Source organism: Balaenoptera borealis (assembly GCF_965194805.1).
Source record: "Balaenoptera borealis genome assembly, chromosome: 13".
Lineage (NCBI taxonomy): Eukaryota > Metazoa > Chordata > Mammalia > Artiodactyla > Balaenopteridae > Balaenoptera > Balaenoptera borealis.
This window is the reverse complement of record NC_138870.1, coordinates 41,012,611-41,038,406: the sequence shown is the minus strand read 5'-3', so window position 1 is coordinate 41,038,406 and position 25,796 is coordinate 41,012,611. Positions and strand designations below refer to the sequence as shown.

Below are 25,796 nucleotides of genomic sequence, written 5' to 3'. Positions count from 1 at the left end.
GATTTGAACCTAGACTCTGTTTACTTGGTAGAGGTTGTAACCAATTAAGCCATGGTGCCTGTGTCAAAACTGCATCCTCCTGCTTTGAAGATTCTGTCCAGTTCAGGCTACAGGAAGGGATCTGTCTTGCAGGCCCTGGCCCTGATACCTCCTCCACCCCCTCTCCTAGACATACCCATGAGGACAGTTGCAAACCTGCCACCTCTGTGGCGCTCTGCAAGGTCAAAAGGTTAGAGTGAACCCAGGTTTCTTCGGGGGAGGCAATCAACCCGTCTCCTAAGGCAGAGAAGGTTGGCTACAGCTTTCTTCAACTCCAGGACTCAGGCTCTCCCTCTCTCCTTTCCTGCCACAGCCTCCGTACAGTAAGCAGAGCTCTTCCTCCACTCTTCACTCCCACTTCTCTTTTTCAGTTGGTTTGGTTTGGCTTGGCTTTCTGCTTTGTTTTGCCTGGGGAATGCCACACCTTTCCAAGGGTATTTATTCTTCCCAATTCCTATCCTTCTTCCATTGTAGTTTCTCGCTTCAAGTTTCTAGCCAGTTCCATTCCATCGTGAGCCCACTTGCTACCTGTCCCTCTGCCTACTGTCCAGTTTCTTTTCTGTCATCAAGCCTACTAAGCAGAGTCCATTCCTCATATTTCCCACTTTCTTCCCTCAGATTCTTGGCTTGGCTGCAGCATCTCAGCTGCCATCTCCCCACTCTGCCTCTCTCTCTCATACACATCTCCCCACATCTGGACTTGGCCAAGGTTGCCTGTACTGCCAAATCCAGGCTCTTTACTCCCTCCCTACAGGCTCTTCTTCCCTTGATGAAGTTTCCATTTTTTGCATGCTTACTACGTCCCAGGCACTGGCTGTCCCAGGCCTGGGAGACTGAGTATGGTGATGGCCCCTGTACTTAGCATGTTCCTCAGCCGACCCCTCCACTGCCACCACTCTCCTGCCACACCTCAGGACACTGTGCGCCAAGGGACCCTCTTCCAGGCAACTCTGGGGGTGTATGCCCACTTGCCATCCAGCCCAACAGCCTAGTGCCTGCCAGATTTCTAGCTATTGTCTGACTTGCTTCCCTCTGAGGGACAGTGAACTTCCCAAGGATTACCCCACCAGGGACCTTCATCCGTATCTTTCGAGATCTCTAATACAGTATGATCCCTGTCAGTTGAATAAAGGATGTATTGGCTGTGTCGCTGACTGCCTTTCTCCATCCTCTCCTCTCCCTTCCATTCTCAGCTCTTCTCTCCTGATAAAAAGGCTGCAGCAGAGTGGGAAACACCAGACAGCTCCAGGGGGAGTCACGCAGCCATGCAGGGGCCCCTCGCTGCCCCTCCCAAAACACACACCTCAAGATACCACAAGTTAGGCCTCCCCACCTCCCTCCTAGTGTCTTGGCTCCCAGATGTCACTCCCATCAGCTAGGGAGGCAACCTGTTCTGGAGACTCAGGGAGCAGAGTGCTGAGCAGGCCGGGCCAAGGGTGAGGTGAGTGAGGGCCTAGCCCATGAACTTAAGGAGGCCTTCCATCTCAGGGTCGTTTAAGTGCTGATCCACTCTTGAGAGACCCTTAGAGTGCTGAGCCTGAGTCTGGAGCCTGAGGTGGTGGTGGTGGTGACTGAACTGACCCCCTAGACAAATGTGCAATTATTGGAAGTTTGGGGGGAGCCAGAGGAAACCTGCACAGATGGGGTTAGACAGGAACTGGGTCCACCAGATGCATTCACCTTTGAGGGTGAAGAGGATGGGCATCTGGTAGAGGGTATCAAGAGGACAGGGTAAGAAACAGTGTGGGGAAAAAACATGGAAACCTGGCCTGGGTAAAACCACCAGCCTGTGACCCACTGACATGGCCTCTCACCCATGGAACTTCACTGGGGTGGGGAGGGGGAATCACTTTGCAGGCACTGGGTGCAGCCCAAAGGCTTTGCTCTTCTTCATGGGAGTTGCCTTCAAGAGCTTCAATCCTACTGCTTAGGGGGTGATCTGTCTCTGCAGCGTTCTTAACACCAGCCAGCCTGTTTTGCCACCTGCCTCGTACTGCATATGTTTCACAATTTTCTTGCGTTCACTCTTACTTCCCCCCCCAGGCACTTGGAGTAAAACTTTTGACATGTCTGGTCTTTCCCCTAACCAAAAAGGGGAAGAGGGAAGGAACTGACAGAGGAAGGAGAAACACAACTGTGACTGTTCATTGATGGACCTGTTCTCTCAGCCAGTTCCAGTGGACGACTGAAATCCTGACTTCCTTCTTCTTACTCTCCTATCAGTGTCTTTCCTAGCATTGACAGGACTCATGCTGACACCGCGTCAGTCTTCAGTTCCTCTCTTCCAAATCCTTTGGCTTTTTAAAAGTCCTTTCCAGCATGGTGTCCCTCAATTAATTCCCCGAGCAACCTGTCTTCTTGTCCTTGCTAGGCACTTAGGTTTTGGCTGGATCTGCAGCCCAACCAGACAGCCTTGCCATGTTAGAAGTCCTCAGAGGAGAAAGAAGAATAGGAGAAATCTATTGCTTTGAGACCACTGACAAACGGAAATATTTTCATGTTCTGAAAACACACTGCCCCCAGTGTGTTGGAGAACACCTTTCCCTACAAGAAACCACTAAATTATTAAAACACTCAAGTGTATAAATGAATTCTAAACTTCTGACCTTTCCCTACATAAAAAAAGATGTAGAGTTAATGAGTAGATGGTGAGGCCCCACTCAACATCTATAACTGTAGTGAAGAGAGCACTGGATTTGCAGTTAAAAGTCAATTTCTAAATTGTACATTTTCTAAACATTAGCTTTTTAATTTAAAATCTAAGAGATTGTAGTGAAGTAAAATGAAATAGTGCATGCAAAAGCGTAAACCACCTTATAAACGAAAAAACTATAACTGACAATTATGTGGAAATTTCTACCTTATTTTTGAACAAGTTACAATTTATACGAATCTGAAAATGTGTTAAATGAAACACATTTCTATGTGTTTCCTACAATTCCCATCACCTTCCTTCACAATACAGAACCACTTAGATTTTTTTGTGTAATCTTCCAGAGTTTCTTTATACAATTGCAAAGAGATATATTTTCCTTCATTTTACACAAAAGGTAGTTTGGTATACTCAATGTCTTGAATTTTTTCCACTTAATCTATCTTGGGGAGCTTGTCATAACAATACATAGAGAATCTCCCCCTTTTTGTAGCTGTATGCTGTTTCACTGTATTGAAGTTTCACAGTTTAACCAGTCCCCTAGTGATATTTCCATTAATATCATTTAGTGCAATGCTGCACTAAATACCTTGGACATAAGTCTTTTCACAAATGCATTAATATCTAAAAGGTAAATTCCTAAAAGTGGTTCCACTGGGTCAAAGGACATTTGAATTTGTAATTCTGAAAGCCAAATTTCTTCCACTGGGGTCATGGAGATTTACACTCCCACTAGCACTGTATGTGAGTGCCTGTTTCCCCACAGCCTCACCAATAGAGGTTCTTAAACATTTTAGATTAAAAATGCTGTCTTATTGTTTTAATGTGCATTTCCCTTATGAGTAAAGTTATACTTTTTTCATATTTTTAAAGGCCATTTGTATTTGTTTTTTCAACAACTATTGAATATTTGATGCTAGAGGGCATTACAACTCTAAAGTCCAACAATTTTCTGATCATCGTTACACTAGGCAGTTGAGATAAAAGGAGAGCAAAGAATTGATGTCAGGGGTGTTCTATTTGCTCTGACCAAGGTTAAATACCCAAATATGCCACTAGAATGTGAGCACTGAAAAGTGGGGATTATGTTTTATCCATCTTTATTCCCAGCAAAGGGTTGAGAATCTTGCAGACACTTAGTCATTTGTGAACAGGGATGAGATGAGCGATTCTTGGGAATTTCTTCCACAGAAGTATGGTCTAGATAATCTGGATTGCCTACCTATGAGTTAAGGTCATTTCTCATATTTCATCAGAACCACCCTAAAGCTTATCAATGAAAAATAATCTGAAATGACCATTGTTAGCTATGTAAGTTATTTAAGTCTGGCACTTAACAGATTTGATAAGTTTACTGAGTGAATTAAGTTTGCTTAAATGAAGAAATCATCATAATATAAACAGAAGCATGAAGATTCTTAGGAAATCTAGAAAACAAATTGTTGCCAGTGTCCTTCCCATCCTAACTTAGGGGAAAAGGATTTCTAATTCTAGACCACATTGTTCTTTAGGTAAAAACATCCTGGGACTATAAAGGAGCAATACATCTGGCTATCGTAAGAGCATTTGATTAATTTTGTTCTAATTGTGTTCAATAGACAATGTTTCTCATTGCCTCTTTTCAGGTGTCTATTTCCTGACTGTTTGCTTCATTCCACCACTCACAGACAATTCAAGTGCACAATAAACCTAATTACAGCAGGGGCAGATTTCAAAGTTCAAATCATCTACTGATGAGATACACTGCAAGCATTTTGCTCTTACACTGTATAGGCTTAAAGCAGTGATTCCCATTTAAGGGTGTGAGAGTGAATATTAGCATCACTTAAGTCTGTTTGTTTTAAATACAAATCCTGTTCCCCCTTGTAGAAGATATCAGACTTTCCTGGGAAAAGATTGGTCAGGTATACTCTAAAAAAACACGGATGTTTACTTCCCTAGGCATCATTTCTGTGTCCTGTCATGGCCTATGGCCTGAGAACTACTCTCACACTGTGCTTAACCCCTGCTTTCAGAACCAAAAGAAATCATACATTTGCTCCAATTTGGTATATAATGCTTAGTACATGTTGTTTTTTTAAGAAGAGCAAAGACCTAGCTCTTCATTATTTAGCCTTCTCCATCTTATACTGCTGATATGCATTCTGTATATCTTAATAGTTTCCTCTCTAGGAGCTATTACTTTCCCAGTTGATAATTCCCTTAATGAATTTTGTCAATCAAAGCATATACCATGATGTCTAAGTCCCTCTTATCATTTTACTGACACTTAATATCACCTAAAATAATCCTAGTCCAATTCCAACTTTTTTTACAGAGAAGGAAACCAAGACCACGAATGATTAAGTGAATAACTCAGCTAAGGTCAGAGTGGCAGAACTCTGACTAGAATCCTGGTCTCATTAAGTACTGATTCCGTGTAGTTTTCTGCTGTAGCACATTATCACTCCATCACGAATTATTTATACTCATATTTAACTCTCTGTGATAAGCACCTACCATTTGTCAAGCCTTGTGCTAGCTTTCACACACACTGTTATTTAACTAAGGATTAATATATAAGACATATTTTCTAAGTTAAAACAATTATCAAATCAGGGCAAAAACTACAAACCCATTACAATCAATTTTGGGAGAAGGGACTTTTTCCTAAAAGGAATTTCAGGTAAGAACACTTTGGATCAGTGGGACCACTTAGCCTAAAGGCTGTCTATTCTTCTCTTGCCCCAGTGATGCCCACACTTCTCTCCTTACATGCCCGTCCCCCCGGAACTCAATATGTATTTGCTAGGGTATCTGACATTAATTCAACACTTCATCTAATCCCATGAAGTTGCTGGCTTTCTTCTACCTGTTTTCTTTCCTTCTGAAAGATATTTTCTTGGCTCCTGCAACAGGAACCGAATCTCAACTCCTTTTTCTCTCTTCACCTGTCATGCTTCTGCTACAGGTCTCACCTCAATAACCACCCTTTCCCTTCCAGGTGCGGCAGAGAGGAAACAGACACAATGTGGTGGAAAGGTCATGTAAATAGTTTTGCCCATTTCAATGAGTGTGGAGCTGCTCTCATTGGAGCCTATGGGGAAAGGCATCTGTGCCTGGAGGAAGGGAAGTTGCTCCCACACTATGGATTCCCGGCTGCATTCTGAGGACCTTCAGATTTAATGGAAGTCTTTGTGCGAGCAGCCCTTGGGTCGTGAGTCTTCCCCTGCCTATTCGAAGCCCCGTCGGTATTAACGGAGGTTGGCTTCTGGATGGTCAATTTTACTGGCTTCTCCTGGGCCTGTTTCTTCTCTTCCCTGGGCTTTGAGCGTGGCCTCCTCTCGTCTCGGGTCCTGGGCCTGATGTCTTCCTTCTCGGTCCGTCCTCTCCCCTCGTCCACTGCCTTGGCCCTCCCTTCCTCCTTGGCTCTGGAACTCACCGGTTCCCTGGCCCTTGGCCTTAACCTCCTCATCCTCCTGTGTGCCCTCGAGCTCTGTCTCCACACTTCCCGGGCCTTCTTGGCCGCCCTGCGTCTCCCGCAGCGCCTGCGTGGGCTCCGCGTCCCGAGAGGGGTTCTCCTGGGCGAGCGGACACCCTCCTCCAACCTCGAGCGTCCCGGCTTTCTCTTCGACTTCAGAATCTTCCAGACCCTGAAGTAGCCGGCGGCGTCGCTGCCACTGACCCGGAGGAGAGCGCCCTTCACACGGGACCTGGACCCTTCGCGCGAGTGGGGGCCGCACTTCCTGCGCACTCTGTAGCCGGCACTTCTGAGCTCCTTTTTGAGAGCTGCCAGAGTCAGCCCTTTGTGCGCAGTGATGGCTCGGAGCAACAGCTGGGACACTTTGAGCACGGAGAGCGGGCCCTGCCTCGGCGGTCCCCCGAGGACATTTTCCGTGGGCTGCTGGGTTTTAACTTCAGCACCTTGGGATTGGCCCATGGGCTCGGCCCCGTCAGCCATGGCCCCGCTCCCACTTCCGCTGGGCCGCTGGCTTTGGACCTCACTCACTTTAGCCTAAGGCTGAGGCCAGCTGGGCCACGTCACAAAGGTAGGTAAGGCACGTCCTAGTAAGAGGGCGGCAGATCCCACCCAGGTAACCGGTCTTTCTCACTTTGAATAACCAATCAGACGCCACTTCCTTCTAGGTCTAAACCAATCCGGACTTTCAGAGCCTATGCAGACCTAAAGAATCACCTTCATAATGTCCAGGGTTTTGTTTCCTGCTCTTATGTTCATACTTCTCATTGATCTTGATCTCGGCCGCTTTCTGAAGGTCACTATTTTTCCTGTGGTGCTGCACGCCATCTACCCACATTCCCCAAAGTGTGAGAAGTTGCTCCCAACCATCCACAAGTAATACGATGCCTTTAGAAAGTAGGTGTAATAGTCTATAAAACACAACCCAGCCGAGAAACTCCCATTTTTAGGTCCCACCAGATGGATATATGCAGTCATATCTCCCTGACTCTCTGCACGGTGGATTTTTTGCAAGAGTATGAAACAAAGGAAGAACCCACTGTGATCCCTCTATCCTAAACGTAATTCCCACACCTAGGAAGTTCAGATGCTTCATTCAATTGGATTGGAACAATCCAGATTCCAAATAGCCTAAGAACACTGGTCTAATCATTATTCTCTGAACAGACTCTGTGCTTTTCTGCTTCTTGTCCTCTTCTTGGATTGCCTATCCCTCCCCCGTGCAGATATCCTGCTCATCTTTCAGTCCTACTAAATGCTTCCGTCACTGAAGCCTCCTCAGACTCTTTCAGTCAAATAATTTCCCTCCTTTTAACTACCACAATTACTTCTGCAATCCTATACTGTTTTTTCTTTTTCTTTTTTTTTTTTTAAAGATGATTTACTCTGGTACTGTCTTTTGGCATTTCTCCTTTTCTATTTCTAGAAGAAAGTAAATCATCACCTTTTTTGACCAGGATTCTGTATTTATTTATTTATTTATTTATTTATTTATTTATTTATTTATTTATTTATTTATTTATTTATTTATTTATTTATTTATTTATTTATTTATTTATTTATTTATTTATTTATTTATTTATTTATTTATTTATGGCTGTGTTGGGTCTTCGTTTCTGTGCGAGGGCTTTCTCTAGTTGCGGCAAGTGGGGGCCGCTCTTCATCGCGGTGCGCGGGCCTCTCATTATCACAGCCTCTCTTGTTGCGGAGCACAGGCTCCAGACGCGCAGGCTCAGTAATTGTGGCTCACGGGCCTAGCTGCTCCGCGGCATGTGGGATCTTCCCAGACCAGGGCTCGAACCCGTGTCCCCTGCATTGGCAAGCAGATTCTCAACCACTGTGCCACCAGGGAAGCCCCTGTTTTTTCTTTATTTTAAATTAATTTGGTATTAGATGGTACAATGTGGCACCATATTTAAAAAAAGAAAAAAAACCTGGACCTGGAGCTGGAAAATATGGATACATATCCTAGCTCTTTAATAGCCATATGACATTAATAATCCCTTAATATTTTTTAATCCTACTTCTTTATCTAAAAAACAAAAATAAAAATGCTTAATAATCCCTTCCTACCAATATCACAGAATTATTGCAAAGATTCAAAAGAGGTGATGGTAGATAACAAAGGGCTACTCAAATATAAAGCATAAAATTAGCATAAAGTTATTTTACTCTGAATGTTTATGTCTTTCCAACTAAATAAAAAGGTCCCTGAGAGTCAGACAGTCTTTGAATTTCTATGCCCCATGCTGTACCTAACACTATCCTTCATTATATATAGCAGGCATTTGATTGAGTCTGCTTAAGTTCCTTGCTGGTGAGGAGGCTTTCTCTGGATTCAGAAGGAAACTCCCAGAAAATCAGGAGAAAAGAGCAGGATGAATTTCAAAGGACTGGAAATGAAGGCAACCAAGGAAGCTAGTTGCAAGGACCTCTTATTTTGGACACAGTTTAGCTGGGAATAATTCAAAGAATACCTCAAATTGCAAAGCATATCATACTTTTCCAGAGGACATTCACATATAATCAGCAGTCATAGGCTAGACTGTGGCACTGTTTCTTCCAGGAATCAAAGTTCCAGGAAGTTGCTTAGACCAGTGCTTCTTAAACTCTAATGTGCACTTACTTCATAAAGTGCAGATTCTAATACATTAGATCTGGGATGGATCCAGAGATTTTACCTTTCCAACAAGCTCCCAGGTAGTTCCTGGTTAAAACACAAGTGTTGGGGGGTGGGGGAGAGTAGACAATGAGAAGGGAAGTGGCAGGAGATGAGGCTGGAAAGGTGGGTTAGGGCCAAGGTGTGAAGGACAGATACAATAATAATGACACAGATGTCAGTGGTCACATAGTAGTAAGTGGTAGAGTTTGGATTTAAACCTAAGTCTACTTAATTCTAAGGCCTGAGCTCTTAAAACTACTATGCTAGGTTTCCTTTTCTCCAAGGTTGACCCTCCCTACCCCCTTATACATCTCCATTATAGAGTAGAGGGAAGTTTATAATCACAGCTCAGAATCAAGAGTATCTATAAGCACTCACTGTACCTTCTCCCAGTCTTTCAATCAGGGCAGAGTACTGTGAGGCTGAGGTTCTCCAGGGGCAGGGGCTAACACATCAGCACAGGGACAGTGCATCAAGGAAGAGTTGCCAGATGGAGAGGCAGAACCACATGGTGCTGATTTCTCCCATCTGTGTAGTCTCTTGGTCTGGCTATTCTTCATGGTTGCATAGGCCAGTGGTCACAGGATGGGGCAACCACCAGAGAAAAAAAGAAACAAAAGCGTTTGCTTTGAGAATAGGAGGAAAATAAATGAAGTCTGACCTTCAAATCAGCTGACTCCAGGTAAAAACAGGTTGGCTGCACATAATGGTATCATCACAAAAGAAAGACAAGAACCAGATCAAACAACCATGTTTACTGATACCCCTGTGATTAGAAACGAGGCCAAGTGGAAACCTTTGGGAGAGGTTGAAATCAAAGGAAAAGAAATATATGAAAAAAATATCAAAAACACCTATGGCAAAAAAGAGCAAACATTTTGATTTATATATAACCATTCATTTCACATAGATTTCTGTATAAATATGTTGTAAGTAATAGAGGAATAACCAAAAATGGGAGGTAGGAAACAAATGCCCCACCACCACTCAGCTGGTTCAGAGGACAAGAAAGCCAGTTGACATTTTCCATGGCACCAATCCCTTCCTCTTTAGAATAAATCTCCTTGCCAGCCCCCATCATCTGACACCCCAAAAGGAAAAGATACTTCAGGAAAAAACGATTTCTTCAGGAAAAGAGTCAGTGCAAACCAACATCATACCCCCAATCAGGAAATACCAACCCCAGCTACAGACATATAAGACTGAACTATCCCTTCCAATTTTAATAGTCTATGATTACAAACCAGAAGTTATCACCTAGAGAGGACAGCACCACCCTGTTGTGAGAAAGAGCAATAGCTCTTAATTTCTGGAAGTCCTGGGGGCTGGAGGTGGCAGCGGGTGGCGGGAGAGGAAAAAGCATACTTGGGAATAATGTCTGGTCGTAATCCTTCTGCTTCAAGTTCCAGAGCAAGATCGTTTTGTCCTTGGTTGAAAACAAGACCCTTCCTCTAGGGTAGTCATACCTCTATGAGGTGTCTGTAGAGTATCTTCGTTGATTTAGATAATAAGCAACCTTTAATTACTATACTAAATTCTAAGAACATCAAGGTTTTATTAATCTCATTCCTTCATACAGAGTTATATAACTCTAACTTCACCAAGGATAACTCCATGTCAGAGCACAGCAAAATTTAGTAGCACACTCTGATCTAACCTCAATCTATATCTCACTGCCCTTCCCTGATCCACAGGCCTGGGGTTCCCAGGGGCTAGGTCTTTCTGACTCAGTTATCTTGCACTGATTTGATTTATCTCTCCCCAAACTGAATGACAGAAACCTGTTCAACAATCTATTACAACTGATCTTAAACTGCTAGCTCTTTTTTTTGCAAAAGTAACTTGCCATCTCATTTTGTTTTATATTCTAAAACCCTTTTCCTCTCCTGAACTACTATTGTGCCTTCCACTTTAATGCAAATAACCCCACAACAGTCATCTGAGCAAATAAGCCCACTAGTCCACTCATGGCTTTCGGGAGGACTAAAGTGGTTTCACAAAAAGGAATGCAAAGATAAAATATCAAGATTCCTTAAAAGCATGGAGACAGTCTGGCAATTGGACATTCATCATTTTAATCCTCAGCACAACTGTTCAGAAGGGAGTACAGAGAATCTAGATCCAGGCGATCTTACTGGAGGACCAGGCAAACCTCTCAGCAATTAGCCTGCAGATATGAAGATCTGGTCTCCCTAACCCCTCCCAAGAAGCTCTAAGCATACCCATCCCCACATACATAAAATCTATATGCCCCCAAAGTATGACAGCAAGAAAGAAATACGGGCTTTGGTATTACTAAAATCCTAACCCAAACAAAGATATGCTATACAAATTAAGCCTTTCATCCAAGGCTTATTAATAGTTAAGTCTTTCCATGAGTCTAAAATATGGGACGTCTAAGAACTGTTCTACTACAGTCAGTTAAATCTCAAGCTGAAAACCCATTTCTCTGAGGATTTATACTTTCAACATGAGGCTTGGGAAATCCCAAGACACAGTCATGCTGCAGCCCCCCAATAACACTACATTCTGGGCATCATTCAATTCTGTTATCATAATTCCCAGCCATCCACCCCTTTTCAAATTCCCAGAATATTGTACAAATGAAGCCAAAGCAGAAACAGAAATTTGCAAAGTAGCAATCATTTACCATGTATATGTTAACTCCTATAGTCTAAGAATTAAAACATCCCATACCTACATGCCCAATTTGATATACCAATCCCACCATGAAGAACTTTATTTCTATCCTAATCTCTAAACACCTAAAATTCTACAAAATTGAATTCACTTATTAAAAATTGCTTTCCACCAAACTGAGTAACCATGTAAATAAATGTCCATGCTAAAGAATACAGCCAAAAGCAGGCTTTATTTGCATTCCCATTTAACAATACACGTTCTTGTATTATACTGCATAACTTCTCCCAATTTTTTCTTCAAAATTCCAGTTCTAAATATTTCAGTTCAAAAAACACTTAATTCTCCATTTCCTGGGAAAATAATACCCATTTTTAAATTTTAACACAACTACTCTCCCATGGATTTTTGTCAGCCTTTGATCCATCTAGGGAAGAAGAGCTACTATTTATTGAAGGCCTATGGACCAGGCATTATAATTAGTTATAAATTATCACTAATTCTTTCAACAACACTGAAAAGTGGATAATATTATTCACATTTACAGATGAGAAGGTAAATGGTGTATAAAAGAAAAATTTCAGAATGAGAATTCTCCACACCTCACAAGTAAACCCAACAAGGATCTCAAATTTTCCTCTTCCACCTAGGGAAGAGAAATTGCAGCACCACCTCTCTTTTCTTATATCATCTCACTAATCAAAGCTTTGAACAAGCAATACATATTCTCCTTTTCCTACCATAATTTCTACCATACTAGCTATTCCAGTTACCAGTTTATTGCTTCTCCACCAAATTCACCCTTTGTTGCCGGATATGTGAAAATGGATCTGGGCCTTTTAAATATTTTTCCTTTTCCAGCTGACATGATGTTAAGCCTTGTCAGTAGAGGGCACTGGAGAGACACTGCAGGAGGAAAGGGTTTTTCCTCCTTTACTCAACACAAGAAAATTCCTACTGGGAGGGAGATGCAAGAGGGAAAAGATATGGGAACATATGTATATGTATAACTGATTCACTTTGTTATAAAGCAGAAACTAACACACCATTGTAAAGCAATTATACTCCAATAAAGATGTTTAAAAAAAAATTCCTACTGGTGAGAAATGCTGTGAATGTAATTAATGTGGAAGATGTTTCAGTACTACTCTTAACTTTCTATGCATATGGGAATACATAATGAAGAGAAACCCTAAGAGTGTAAGAACTATAGGAAGGCCTTTGGTTATCACTCATCCCTTTGGATACATATGAGAATTCACACTAGAATAGAACACTATGAACATAAGTAGTGTTTTTGAGTCTTTAGCATTAGATCTGTCCCTGGAGGGCACAAGAGAATTCATACTGGGGACAATCCCTATAAACATAATTGATATGGAAAGGCTTTCAGTGTAAATTCTACCTGCACTGCACACATAAGACTGGTGAGAAACTCTATGAATGCCATGATTGTGGGACAATCTTCAGGAAGCACGCATGAGAACTCACACTGGAGAAAACCCTATGTTTGTAATCAATATGAAAAATCCTTCAGGAGTAGTTTTTCCCTTACTGTGTACGACAGAACACAAAATGGAATTCAGTGACTGTGGGAAAGCCTTCAGTGCTACTTCATCCCCTAGGAAACATGACAAACCACATCAGAGAAAAGCCCTATGAATGTAATCAGTACAGAAAATCCTTCCACTGAAGTTCTTTGCTCACTGTGCATAAGAGAGTACTCAGTGGGGAGAATTCCTATGAATGCAATGAGTGTTGAAAAGCACTTACTGATCTTTCATCCCTTAGACAACCTAAGAGAATTCACACTGGACAGAAATCTTATGAATGTTACCAATGAGTAGGGGGCAATTTCTCTATCCTTAGGTAATGGATGAGCAGTCACACCACGGAGAAACACCTTGAATGTCATCAGTGTGAATGAGCCTTCTATTTTGCACAAGATAAATAACACAACAGGAATACATAAGGAATGTATATCCCTCATCTTTTACACTGGAGAAAATTTCTTTAATGTAATTAGCAGGGCCAGGTTCTTGGGCATGTGACTAGTGCAGTCACACAGGGCTCCATGCGTGAAGTTTAATACTGAGGTTGTATCTTAAAATTCTTAATAACTTTATTTTTGAGTTTGTGTCTGGTAAGTGAAATTGTATGGGACAATTAAGCATGAGCTGGAAGCCTGGAAGTTAATGCAGAGTCTTGCCTCATACCACCCCCTGCCTCTTGGGGACAAATTCTCTATATCAATATATATGAGAGTTCTGAAATTATTTTTACAGCTAAGTATTATACAAAAAAGTCTCCTTTGACACTAATATACAAAAATATGCCAAAAAGAGGCGCAACCTTCTCTACAAATACTAAAAGAAATAAATACATGGACCTGTGGACCTAGGCTAGAAATCTGGATTATTTACCAATACTACAACTGCAAGACGGCTACAAACGTAACAGATTAAAGAACTAACTTTACAAAGCACTTAAACTGATTCAGAAGTTATACTATTAAAAACATAGAATTCTACTATTCATATTATGTGCTAGAGAATCATTTATCTAGCATAAACTGACACAAAACAGCACGTGCTGGAAACAAATCCCACATATTTCAATCCCCACCCTCATCACCACCAGAAGTCGTTTTGTCCTTCAACAACTAGACTGCTCTTCTAAAACAACAGATATGATGGTCCAACACTCAAGGATAACTCCAACTTAAAATCAACCCAAAGTTTTCATATATAAAATACTTGGCAAGTTTTTCCTCTTACACTGGATTCCTGTTGGCCTATCAGATTCCACCTTTCATAGATTTCAGGAAAACCGAGATACTCTTTCTTTGCCACTCATTTCCAGTTTCCCTTATTGGATGCTTGGGAAACATTCCCCTTCATAGTTCCTGTCCCACTTTCTTATATGCTTCCTCCTTCGACCATCAAAAGAATAAATTAAAGTTATGGTTTAAACTTATTTTTAAAACCAATAGGGAAAAAGCCTCTAGGGTCTCTGTCAATAAAGTATGTTTAAACATCAGCAAAAAAAGTTAGGTTTCAGGATTAGTATCCAAAGGCCTTAATTATCCAAAAGAGGGTAAAATCACATTCATTTCATATATCAGAATTCTAAAATATGACTTTCCAGAAGAAAAGGACCAGACTACAGATAAAATACCTAGTCTGCTGAGAACTATTATTTCGGCATTTTAAGAACTTTCAGATACAGCTGCTCCTTTTTCCTCATCTACTAGTTGCTTTTATCTAGCCATTCTTCATATGTTCCTCACCTGGGTCCTTTCGCCAGAATTCAGTTGCCTTAAGATCCTTAAGATACAGTACCAAGTCTCTTTGTGCCTGTAGTTGGATAAGGTTGAAGAAGGCACCTTGGGTCCTAAAAAATTGAAACAATATGTTAGATAAACTAATTCTGCCCTGTCTGCAGCCTCTGAACTTCAACAGTTATTTTTCTTTTCAAATAATATTTATATCCTATTTTTCTGATTCATATAGGTGCATTGTTAAGACTGTGGAAAACACAAAAAATGCTACAGATAAATAAATAAATAGGGGCTTCCCTGGTGGCGCAGTGGTTAAGAATCCGCCTGCCAATGCAGGGGACATAGGTTCGAGCCCTGGTCCGGGAAGATCCCACATGCTGCAGAGCAACTAAGCCCGTGCGCCACAACTACTGAGCCTGCGCTCTAGAGCTCGCATGCCACAACTACTGAGCCCACGTGTCACAACTACTGAAGCCCGCACGCCTAGAGCCCGTGCTCCGCAACAAGAGAAGCCCCTGCTCGCCGCAACCAGAGAAAGCCTGTGCGCAGCAACGAGGACCCAATGCAGTCAAAAATAAAAATAAAAAATAAATAAATTTATAAAAATAGATAAATAAATAAGAGTATTCCTAAAGGAGCCTTAAAAATGAAAGCATCTACTCTGAAGAAGTTAGGGCAGGTCTTTTTTAGAAAGAGAAAATTAAGGACAGGGAAAGAATGCCCAAATAAATTAAGACTCCAAGGAGGACTGCTCCTCCCGTGGTCACAAAAATGTAGGGGTTTTCAATCCATAAAAGACAGGGAAATTTTCTCAAACAAAATTTGAGAAATTTTCTCAAAAAAGTGAATCTTCCTCCTGTTCACTTTACCTGCACTGATTACATAATGAATCTCCATCTGCCTCTTCCATTCCTTCCATAGTGTGTTTATCATTTATCCATTCTCAAAGGCATAAACTAGCAGTAACACTGGGAGTTAATTTTAATAACACGGCTTGTCAAAACTTGCTGATGGGCAGGAGAATGAGGTAAAGAGAAAGCCTGAGTGCTCAAGGTCACTACAAGCACGCTAAATGGAGAGCCAATAGTGGGAAAGAACATCAAAAAACCGTCAGAAAACCTCCATTAACGGGTCTTCTAAACACCGGTTTCCAAAATTCTTAATCTTTCGCACCTCCAGAAGTGAGGGGGTCACAGCACGAAGTCCTGTGAGTGATGTAGGCAGAAGGCCTGCCAGGGACGTTGCAGGGCCCTCAGAAGCTCAGAGTAGTCCACATTAAAACGATGGTTTCCAGAAAACCTCCTTCAGAGAGCGGGTAGAGCCTCCCAGAGCTGCCCCGCCCACAGAGGAAGGTAACCCAGTGCCTTGAGGACCGGGAAACCATGCGCCCAATAGCAGTGAAGCCCAGTAATTAGGGCAGTGCTTCTCCTCCCAGGAACGCCCCCCTCCCCAGAGGTGGGGGGCGGGGAAGCAAACGTTGGCCAATGAGAGCAGATTTCCCCTGGCCCCGCCCCTGCTGTGTTCCCACCCTTTACCCCGAGGCGCGAGGGAGGAGGCTCCTCAGAGCCTAGCCCGGGAATTGTGAAGGAAATTGGTAACCTCTGGCGAAGAGCACGTGCCGAGAGGGCTACCCGGAGGAAAAAAGACAAACAGTTAAGGCGTGAAAAGTCTCTATTAGGGTAAGGCCAAAGAGCAAAAGGAACGCAGAGAACAAAGGTAACTTCACTAGGCCGGGGAGAGGAACACGCTGGCCAAGTGGACCGCTGAGGAGACTCCTGAGGTGAGTAAGAGTTGCTTATCAAAGGGCTAGGCTGGGCAGAGAAACGGAAACAAGGCATTTAGTCAGAATGAATGGCGTGGGCAGCGCCAGGAGACGGCCTTTCCCCAGCGCTTAGAGATTTCTGGATAATTAACGAAAATACCCTTTCCCTTCCTGCGTTTCCTCCGCCTTTTGATGTTCTTTCCCACTACAGGCTCTCCATTTAGCGTGCTTGTAGTGGCCTTGAGCACTCAGGCTTTCTTTTTACCTCATTCTCCTGCCCATCAGCAAGTTTTGACCAGCAATGTTATTAAAATTAACTCCCAGTGTTACTGCTAGTTTATGCCTTTGAGAATGGATAAATGATAAACAAGATACTTGTAAATATATCTTCAGGAGAATTTCGGTGTTTGCTTTTGTCATGCTGGGAACTAATTCTCAAACTTTGGCTATACATATTAGAATCACTTGAAGAGCCTGTTAAAAAAAACATTGCTGGGTCCTACTCCAGAAGTTTCTGGTTTAGTACATTCAGGGTTAGGCCCAAGAATTTGCATTTTGTTTGGTTTTATATAATTAACATATAGCATTATATTAGTTTCAGGTGTACAACATAGTGATTCTATATTTGTATATATTGTCTAGTTACCATCTATATATATAGTTACAAAATTTTTTTTCTTATAATGAGAACTTTTCAGATCTACTCTTAGCAACTTTCAAATATGCAATGCAGTATAATTAACTCTAGTCACCATACTGTACATTACATCCCCGTGACTTAGCTATTTTATAACTGGAAATTTGCACATTTTGACCCCCTTCACTTATTTCACCCACCCGCACCCCCCACTTCTGGCAACCACCAGTCTGTTCTCTGTATCTATGAGCTTGTGCTTTTTTTTTTAGATTCCACAGATAAGTGAGCTCATACGGTGTTTATCTTTCTCTGTCTGAGCATAATACCTTCCACATCCATGCTTGTCGCAAATGGCAAGATTTCATTCTTTTTTATGGCTGAGTAATGTGCCATTGTGTGTGTGTGTGTGTGTGTGTGTGTGTGTACACATGTACATACCTCATCTTCTTTATCCATTCACCTGTTGATGGGCACTTAGGTTGCTTCCATATCTTGGCTATTGTAAATAAAGCTGTGATGAAATTAGAGGTGCATATATCTTTTCTAATTAGTGTTTTTGTTTTCTTCAGATTAATTTCTAGGAGTGGTATTGCTGGAACATATGGTAGTTCTATTTGTAATTTTTGAGGAACCTCCATACAGTTTTCCATAGTGGCTGCACCAATTTACAATCCCAACAGCAGTGCACGAGGGTTCCCTTTTCTCCATGTCCTTGCCAATACTCATTATTTCTTGTGTTTTTGATAATAGCCACTCTGACAGGTGTGAGGTGATAGCTCATTGTGGTTTTGAGTTGTATTTCCCTGATGATTAGTGATGTTGGGCATTTTTTCTGTACCTGTTAGCCATCTTTATGTCTTAATAATTTGCATTTTTAATAAATTCTCAGCTGATGCTGTTGGTGTTCTGGGGACCACATTTTGAGAACTACTTGTCTAGCATATCTAATAGGTAGAATTTACTGAATTTCAGGCATTCTACTAAATGAGTGGTTTATTTTACATGCAGTTCTTATAAAAACTATAACAGATAGGGGTTAATATTTCTCTAATAGCAGAAGAAACCTGACTGAACATAATGACTGATATTATTCATTCTCAGAGAAGGCTACTGAAGTTTACAAGAAACACACCTCTCCACCTTCAGGCCAGCCACCAGCTTCACATTCTTCTCTGATCTAAAGAATAAGCAGTCACAGAACACTATTGCCCTATGGTTTAAAATACCTGTGCAGATAAAGACAGGCATATACACCACTGGGACAGAATAGAGAGCCCAGAAATAAACCCTCCCATACACAGTCAAATGATTTTTGATAAGGGTGCCAAGATCATTGACTAGAGAAGGATAGTCTTTAAACAAATAGCGCTGGTAAAACTGTATATCTACATGCAAAAGAATGAAGGTGGACCTTTACCTAATACTATATACAAAAATTAATTCAAAATGGATCAAGGACCCAGATGTAAGACCTAAAATAATAAAACTCGTAGAAGAAAACATAGGACCAAAGCTTCACAACATTGGACTTGGTAATGATTTATTGGATATGACACCAAAGGCATGTAACAAAAGAAAAAGTAGACAAATTGGACTTACAAAAATTTTTCAAATTTATACATCAAAAACCACTATCCACAGAGTAAAAAGGCAACCTACAGAATGGGAGAAAATATTTTCAAATCATATATCTGATAAAGGATTAATATCCAGAATATACAGAGAACTCCTAAAATTCAACAACAAAAAAGCAAACAGCCTGATTCAAAAATGGGCAAAGGACTTGAATAGACATTTCTTCATAGAAGATATAGGAATGGCCAATAAGCACATGAAAAGATGGTCAACATCACTAAGCATTGGGGAAATGCAAATTAAAACTGCAATGAGATACAGCCTCACACCCATTAGGATGGCTACTGCTGAAAACAAACAAACAAACAGAAAACAAGTGATGTGGAAAAATTGGAGCCCTTGTGCTCTGTTAGTGGGAATATAAAATGGTATAGCTGCTATGGAAAACAGTATCATTCTTCAAAAAATTAAAAATAGAATTACCATATGATCCAGCAATTCCACTTTTGTGTATATATCCAAAAGAATTGAAAGCAGGGTCTCAAAGAGATAGCTGTACACCCGTGTTCATAGCAGCATTATTCACAATAGCTAAAACATGGAAGCAATCCAAATGTTCATTGATGAATAAATGGATAAGCAAAATGTGGTATATATAGCTAATGAATATTTTTCACCCATAAGCAGGAAGGCAATTCTGACATATGCTGCAACATGGATGAACCTTGACGACATTATGCTAAATGGAATAAGCCAGTAACAAAAAGACAAATACCGTATGATTCCACTTATATGAGGTACTTATTAGGGTTGTCAAAATCATAGAGACAGATAGTAGAATGGTGGTTGCCAGGGGTGAGTGGGAGGGGAGAATGAGGAGTTATTGTTTACAGATATAGAGTTTCAGTTTTACAGGATGAAAAAGTTATGGGGTTGGATGGTGGTGATGGCTGCACAATAATGTGAATGAATGTATATATAATACCACTCAACTGTACACTTAAAAATGGTTAAGATGGTACACTTTATGTTATGTATATTTTAACACAGTAAAAAACATTTGTTTGCTGAACTGTGTTCCCTAGGAGAGTAGCTTTGGGCAAATTATTTCACCTCTCCAAGCCTAGGTATCCTCAAAATGGGCAGGTTGACTACAGCAGTGAGACCATCAGGAACCCTAACTTGTTACTATTTTTCCTCCTTGGGTCTCATGCTTTGAAAGATTCTGTCTTGTAAGGTACATACCATATTTATTAAGAAACTATTTGTTTTCTATTTCTTATTAATTAAAGACATTTTTGTTTCTGATTAGCATAAGATAAACATGATTGCCACCCTGAGTTGCTATGTCAGTCAAAACCAAAAAACAAGGTTTCATTTAGCATGCACTGACTTAGGTAGCTATGTGATTTCTATGAGACCATTTGAAATGTTGAAAATTGCTTATGAATTCCTACAGGTTTGGAGACCACAGGCTTGACATCCCAGAAATGGTTGATTTTCAAGGTTGTTCTTCCTAATACTATGATTCTCTGAAGGTCTGGCTTCCTATAGGCTTAGTGCTGACATAAGGTTATGGAAACTTGTACTACATCAGTTATAATTGGCTTGACCAAGGCTTGAGTCTGTAGGATAATTCCATAGATATCTCTGTTTCTTTACTTTGGCCCAGAGATGAAATAGGAATGAGAAGTGAAAATGGAGTTCAGAAAAATGAAATTCAGTTTATATCAACACATTGCTTGAGATATGGAGCCCAGTTCGAAGAGTCAGAGCACAAACTTCAGCCACAAAGCCTGGCTTGCACTGTTGTAATGGTTAAGAGCATAGACTTTGGAGTCGGGCCGACTTCGGTTGGAATCACAGCTCTGTCACTTATTTGCTGTGTGACCTTGGGGAAGTGACTTAACCCCTCTCAATTTCATCTACAAAATGTAGATATTTTGAGGAATAGATAAGGCTAACAGTTCTAGAGCACTCAGTGCTTTATAGACAGTGTTGTTATCACTTAAGAAAGCAAATACAGTAGTCTTTTACCTTAGCTCTTAATATCCTCTTTCTCATTTCAACATGTGGAAATCATAAATCCTCCTCTACTTTGAGACCAGTTTCAAAGTGTACCTCTTCATGAAGTTGTTCTGATTTCCCTCAATATAATATAACCTTTGCTTCTGCTTAAAATTCAAGCATTTTGTGCCTCATTTGTGTGCTCCTTTTGTCCCTCAGTATATTATAAGCTCCTTGGCACAAATACTCCCTAGAACCTAACACATTACCTTGCATATAATATAGGGTCAATAAATGTCTAGTGGAATTTATCACCAGTTACTTTTATATTTATGCCGTCTATGCTCTTCAGCCAAAAGCTACAGGAACACCTGCAGTTAAATTAGTTGAATCTATTACTCATTGTAGAAAGGGAGAACACACACCATGGGAAGCTGTGTGGTGTCTCAGTAAGAGGATGTTAGCAAAAACTTATTCTGGGATTTTGACTTTGATAATTTTGTGGAGAGTCTAAGGAAGCGGACATTCTAGATTTGGTGGTGTCAAAAAGCAGGGACAACACTATGATTGGATATCTCCATAAATTTTATCTATAGGGAGAGCAAACTAGAGCAAAGATAAAGCTATAATGGTAAAGAAGAAGCAATCATTCATTTAGGTGACAGGGAAATATTTGGTATTTTGTGGGGTTGTAGAATAATCTTATCTGAAGTGGATGTTCTTGTGAGATTGTTTACGTCCAGGGACAACATAGCTTAGCTGTATCAAATCAGTTCCTGGATATTAAGGGTAGTTTTTTTTTTTTTTCTTTCTCACCATATTTCACTTATAAAAACCTCATTTGATGTTTCTAATTCAAAAATTATAAAAGGTAATTTTGCTTTGCTCTTGTTGTTGAACTCTAAGATTTAGGCTATCACAAATAAGTGTTGGAGGGCTCTCTAATTGGTCTTGGACCTAAGAAAAATTTTTCCTTTTGGGAACTTTCTTCTCCCCTCAAAAGTTTTGCATTTTGAGCAGTATAAGAACTCCTTGATATACTTGTAGATAGAAATATTTTTTTGCCCTTGATTAATTAACTGTGATCATAACATAAAGGTTTTAAAGTGACCTTGGAGTCAGGCCATCTAGGTTTATTTCTCAACTCTGACACTTGCTGGCTTTGTGATTTTTGGAAAGTTGTTTAATTTCTCTGTTCATCAGGTTTCCTTATCTATAAAATAGTTTTAATAATACCTATGAGACATCGTTGGAAGGATTATATAACTCATGAGCTCTACTAGAAAATAAGCCCAATGAGAGCAAGAATCTTATCCAAGTTGTTAACCACCCTATTCTCACTAGCACAGTGCCTACTAGCACATACTAGGTGCTCAATAAATATTGGTTAAATGATTGAATGTAAAGCACTTATCATGACCTTACAACATATTAAGCATTCAAAACTGTTGGTTATTATATTTATTGTTATCACTATTATTATTCTCATGAGGATATGAGAATATCCTTTTACCCAAATGAAATTGCCCATTTATCTCACTCTCTAGAGCTGTACCAGCAATGTAGTTATGATACTGTTTGGATCCAGTCATATTACAGCAGCTGTACTTTGCTTATATCTTCTAATTGGGTCTAAACTTTTGATTATGCTCGTAAGCTTTCTACCATCAAGTTTAACCTGTCATCACAGTGTTATATAGTGAATTCCTTCAGCAAACCCACTGAAGCGCTTATTCTTACCCCTCTCTATAAAACCATTTCAAAGTCTATGTGGCAGTTTCACTTGGAGCCTGACCCTTACCACACCATAACCCTGAAATATGTGTGAGCCATGCTCTTACTCCTCTTTACCAGTTGGACTTCCTTAGACTTGCTTCTTGGTTACATTTTCTATTCTCTTCTTATTTATGGTGGAATTACTTGCATAAGCTCAGATGAGATCTGCAACCGTGGGATACACTTTTGTCAAAATTTTAAAAGGCCTGGAGTTTGATCATATTCTTCTCAAAGTTCTGTGTTAATTATTAAATAATGGCTCATGGTGAGAGGATTGGCAAAGCTCAGAATTGGAATAAAGCCAAGGATTTGAGTAAGGCTCAGTGATAAAAATAAGAGGGCCTGATGCTTGGTAAGTAAAAATAACAAAAGCTTTATAAAGCAGTATTAACATGTCAGCAGGGTCACTAAATCAGTTTGGAACATGGCAGCACGTGTGCATAAGAGCAACCAGATTTTAAAATGGGTCATGGAGTCTGGGTACTTTTGGAGAATCTTGTTTTCCCTTGTGAACTCTTCTCTGCATAGGGACTATTTTTTGACAATCATTTAGCCAGTCCAGCTAGTCTGGATTAGTACTTGCTGACATGTCGTAGACTGCTACATTTTTTAAATGTTCCTATTCATTTCTAAAAGAAGTGCATACTAATTAATCACAGTTTGGAAACACTGAAAATTAGAAAGAAGGGAAAAAATTTCCCATAGCCCCGCCATCTAAATATACTATTCGTATTTAGGAGTATTTCCTAAATCTTTTTTTTCCTTTGGAAAGTTTTTTTAAAAATAGAATCATACTGATGTATAACTATGAATGCTGCTTTCTTTATTAAATGTTATGGTATAATTGTGTTCCTATGTTGCTACTTAGAGCCATAAATATTGACTTTCAAGTGTTTTTTTTAAATTAAATAACAGAAGGTTAAATAAGATCAAACTTAAACTACTGTGAAATATTCCAGAGTTTATTTAATTATTCCTTTTTGCCAGTTATTTAGGTTTTCCAGTTTTAACTATTATAAACATGCTACAATAAATATCCTTTTATATTCCTCTTTGTGTACATGTGCATATAATTCTCTAGGAGAGATTTCAAGAAATGGAATTCCTGGTTGAAAGGTACTTGCATATAATATTTTGGTAGATATTGTCAAATTGCCATCCAAAAAGCCTGGACCAATTTAAATTAACACCAACAGTGTTTTACTGTTTTAATTTGCATTTTCCTATTGGTGCAGTTGAGCATCTTTTCATGTGTTTAATTATTCATTTTTATTTTTTCTTTTGTGAATTATTGTTCTTATCCTTTCCTAATGTTTTATTGTGTTGTCTACTGTTTCGTTATTGACTTCTACGGGAAACAAAAATGACAGGTGTCAGATAGGAGGAGGTAGCCTGCAACTAGTACCTAGGCCCAGGCATTCCCTACTTAATGTAAACAACTGCAGAGAATAACCAACATCAGACAAGGTTATTCTGTGATTCCAATGGAGCAGGACAAAAATACAACCGTTCTGAAATTGTCTGAGCACAGATAAAAACAAGAACATTGTACAAATCACAAAAAATGACCAAACATCCCCTTCTCCCAGGGAACAGGAGGGCCTGCTGCTGCTTTACCAATTACAGCTTTAGCTCCATTCAGTTTCTCTCACCTCCTAGATAAAAATTAAGATATCCAATCATAGAATTGCCCCGATTTCTGACAGACTCTCCGCAAATGTAACAAAAGCCCAAATCACAGAACAATCCCCTCTTAACCCCATCTTACGGAAATGTCCCACTGGTTGCCCATGGTGTGCAGTCTTCCTTGTTGCAGTAAGTATTAGACTCAACTCTGCTTGCCTACTGTTGTGTTTCCTGGTACTTTTGGCTGGTGGGCACAAACATGTGGATGTTCATTGCTCTCATGCATGACACAGATATTTTTTTCCTTGTCTTTCTCTTGTCTCTTAACCTTGTTTATGGTATCTTCTGTTATTGATAAGTTTCTAATTTTATGTTCTCAGTTTTTTAAAATTAATTTTTATTGGAGCATAGTTGCTTTACAATGTTGTGTTAGTTTCTACTGTACAGCAAAATGAATCAGCTATACATATACATATATCCCCTTTTTTTTGGATTTCCTTCCCATTTTGGTCACCACATTGCATTAAGTAGAGTTCCCTGTGCTATACAGTATGTTCTATGTTGTCAGTTTTATCAGTCTTCTCCTTGATGACTTCTTAGTTTTGTGACTTGTTTCCCTGCCTTAGATCATAGAAAGAGTATTAGTATCCTATATTTTCTTTTAATACTTTTACTTTTTTTTTTTTTAATATTTAGCTCTTTCATCATCTGGACTTTAATTTTTATTTTTTGGACTTTAATTTTGTGTACAGATAATGAGGATTGAAGTTCTTTGCAAATACAGGTCACTTCAGAACTTAATTCCCATCCATCACTTTCTCTGGACGGCTTTCCTTGACTCTCTCCCCCTCCATTTTAATAGTCTGGGTTAGGAGTCTTTGCCTTTTGTTCCCATACCACACATCACAACAATCATCGCTTCTGTCTTAGAATAGTTTGCAGGAGAGCAAGGGCAGCACTTTATTTATTGTTTTACCTCCGTGTCTAATGTGTTGCCGACATAGGAGTTTAATAAATATTTATCGATTGACTGTCATCTTTACTTTGTCTCCTAGAGAACAAGGGCCAGATCTTATTTGATGGGCCTCTACCAGTGTTTGTTGATCTGAGAATGAAAGAAAAGAGAAATTTTTGTCCCTGGGCTATTTATGTTGCCTTGGTAACGGGGCGGGCCTTTCAGGCCTGCAACTGCACTTGTGCATTACAATTGGATAAAAAATTGACTGCTTATCGCATTCTTGTTAACAATTTTCTCCCCACCTACTACACTTAAAACTAAAATTATGCAAGCTGCAGGAATAATTTCCATGAAGATTCGCCAAAGCCCCTTTTGTGGGGCTTTGGCTCCTCCTTCCTGTCTTAAGGCTGAGGGGACGCACGCAGCGGACTCCCGTCCTCAAAGGACGACGGGCATCGAAAAGAGGGACGATGTGGGGTCCCGGGACTACCACAAGAGGTGGAGAAAGACTGGGTGCCTGGAGTGGGTGAAAGCCAAAAGCTCCGGTCTTGTTGCTCACCCCTTTCCGGTACTCTGAAGGCTGGCTGGGTCTAACTTGTCAATACTCCAATCGCGGGGTTGGGGGAGATAGGGCGTGGAGGAGAATCTGATGCTAATGGTCAGAGCATGCGCGCCCCCTCAAAAGGCTGTTCTGAGACCACAAGCGGAGCGGTGGTTTCTGGGA

At 40.4% G+C, this 25,796-nt stretch overlaps 1 protein-coding gene across 1 annotated transcript; it reads right to left on the bottom strand.

Moving 5' to 3' along the window:
• Nucleotides 1-499: 499 nt before the first annotated feature.
• Nucleotides 500-22,756, bottom strand: H1-7 (H1.7 linker histone). Its single transcript, XM_082352541.1, has one exon. It carries the CDS (start codon nucleotides 6,630-6,632, stop codon nucleotides 5,817-5,819), a length of 816 nt encoding a protein of 271 aa, XP_082208667.1. The 5' UTR covers nucleotides 6,633-22,756; the 3' UTR covers nucleotides 500-5,816.
• Between the last annotated feature and the right edge of the window lie 3,040 nt (nucleotides 22,757-25,796).

Coding starts and splice junctions, on each gene's coding strand:
- H1-7 (XM_082352541.1), bottom strand. CDS start 6,632: ATGGCTGACGGGGCCGAGCCCATGGGCCAATCCCAAGGTGCTGAAGTT.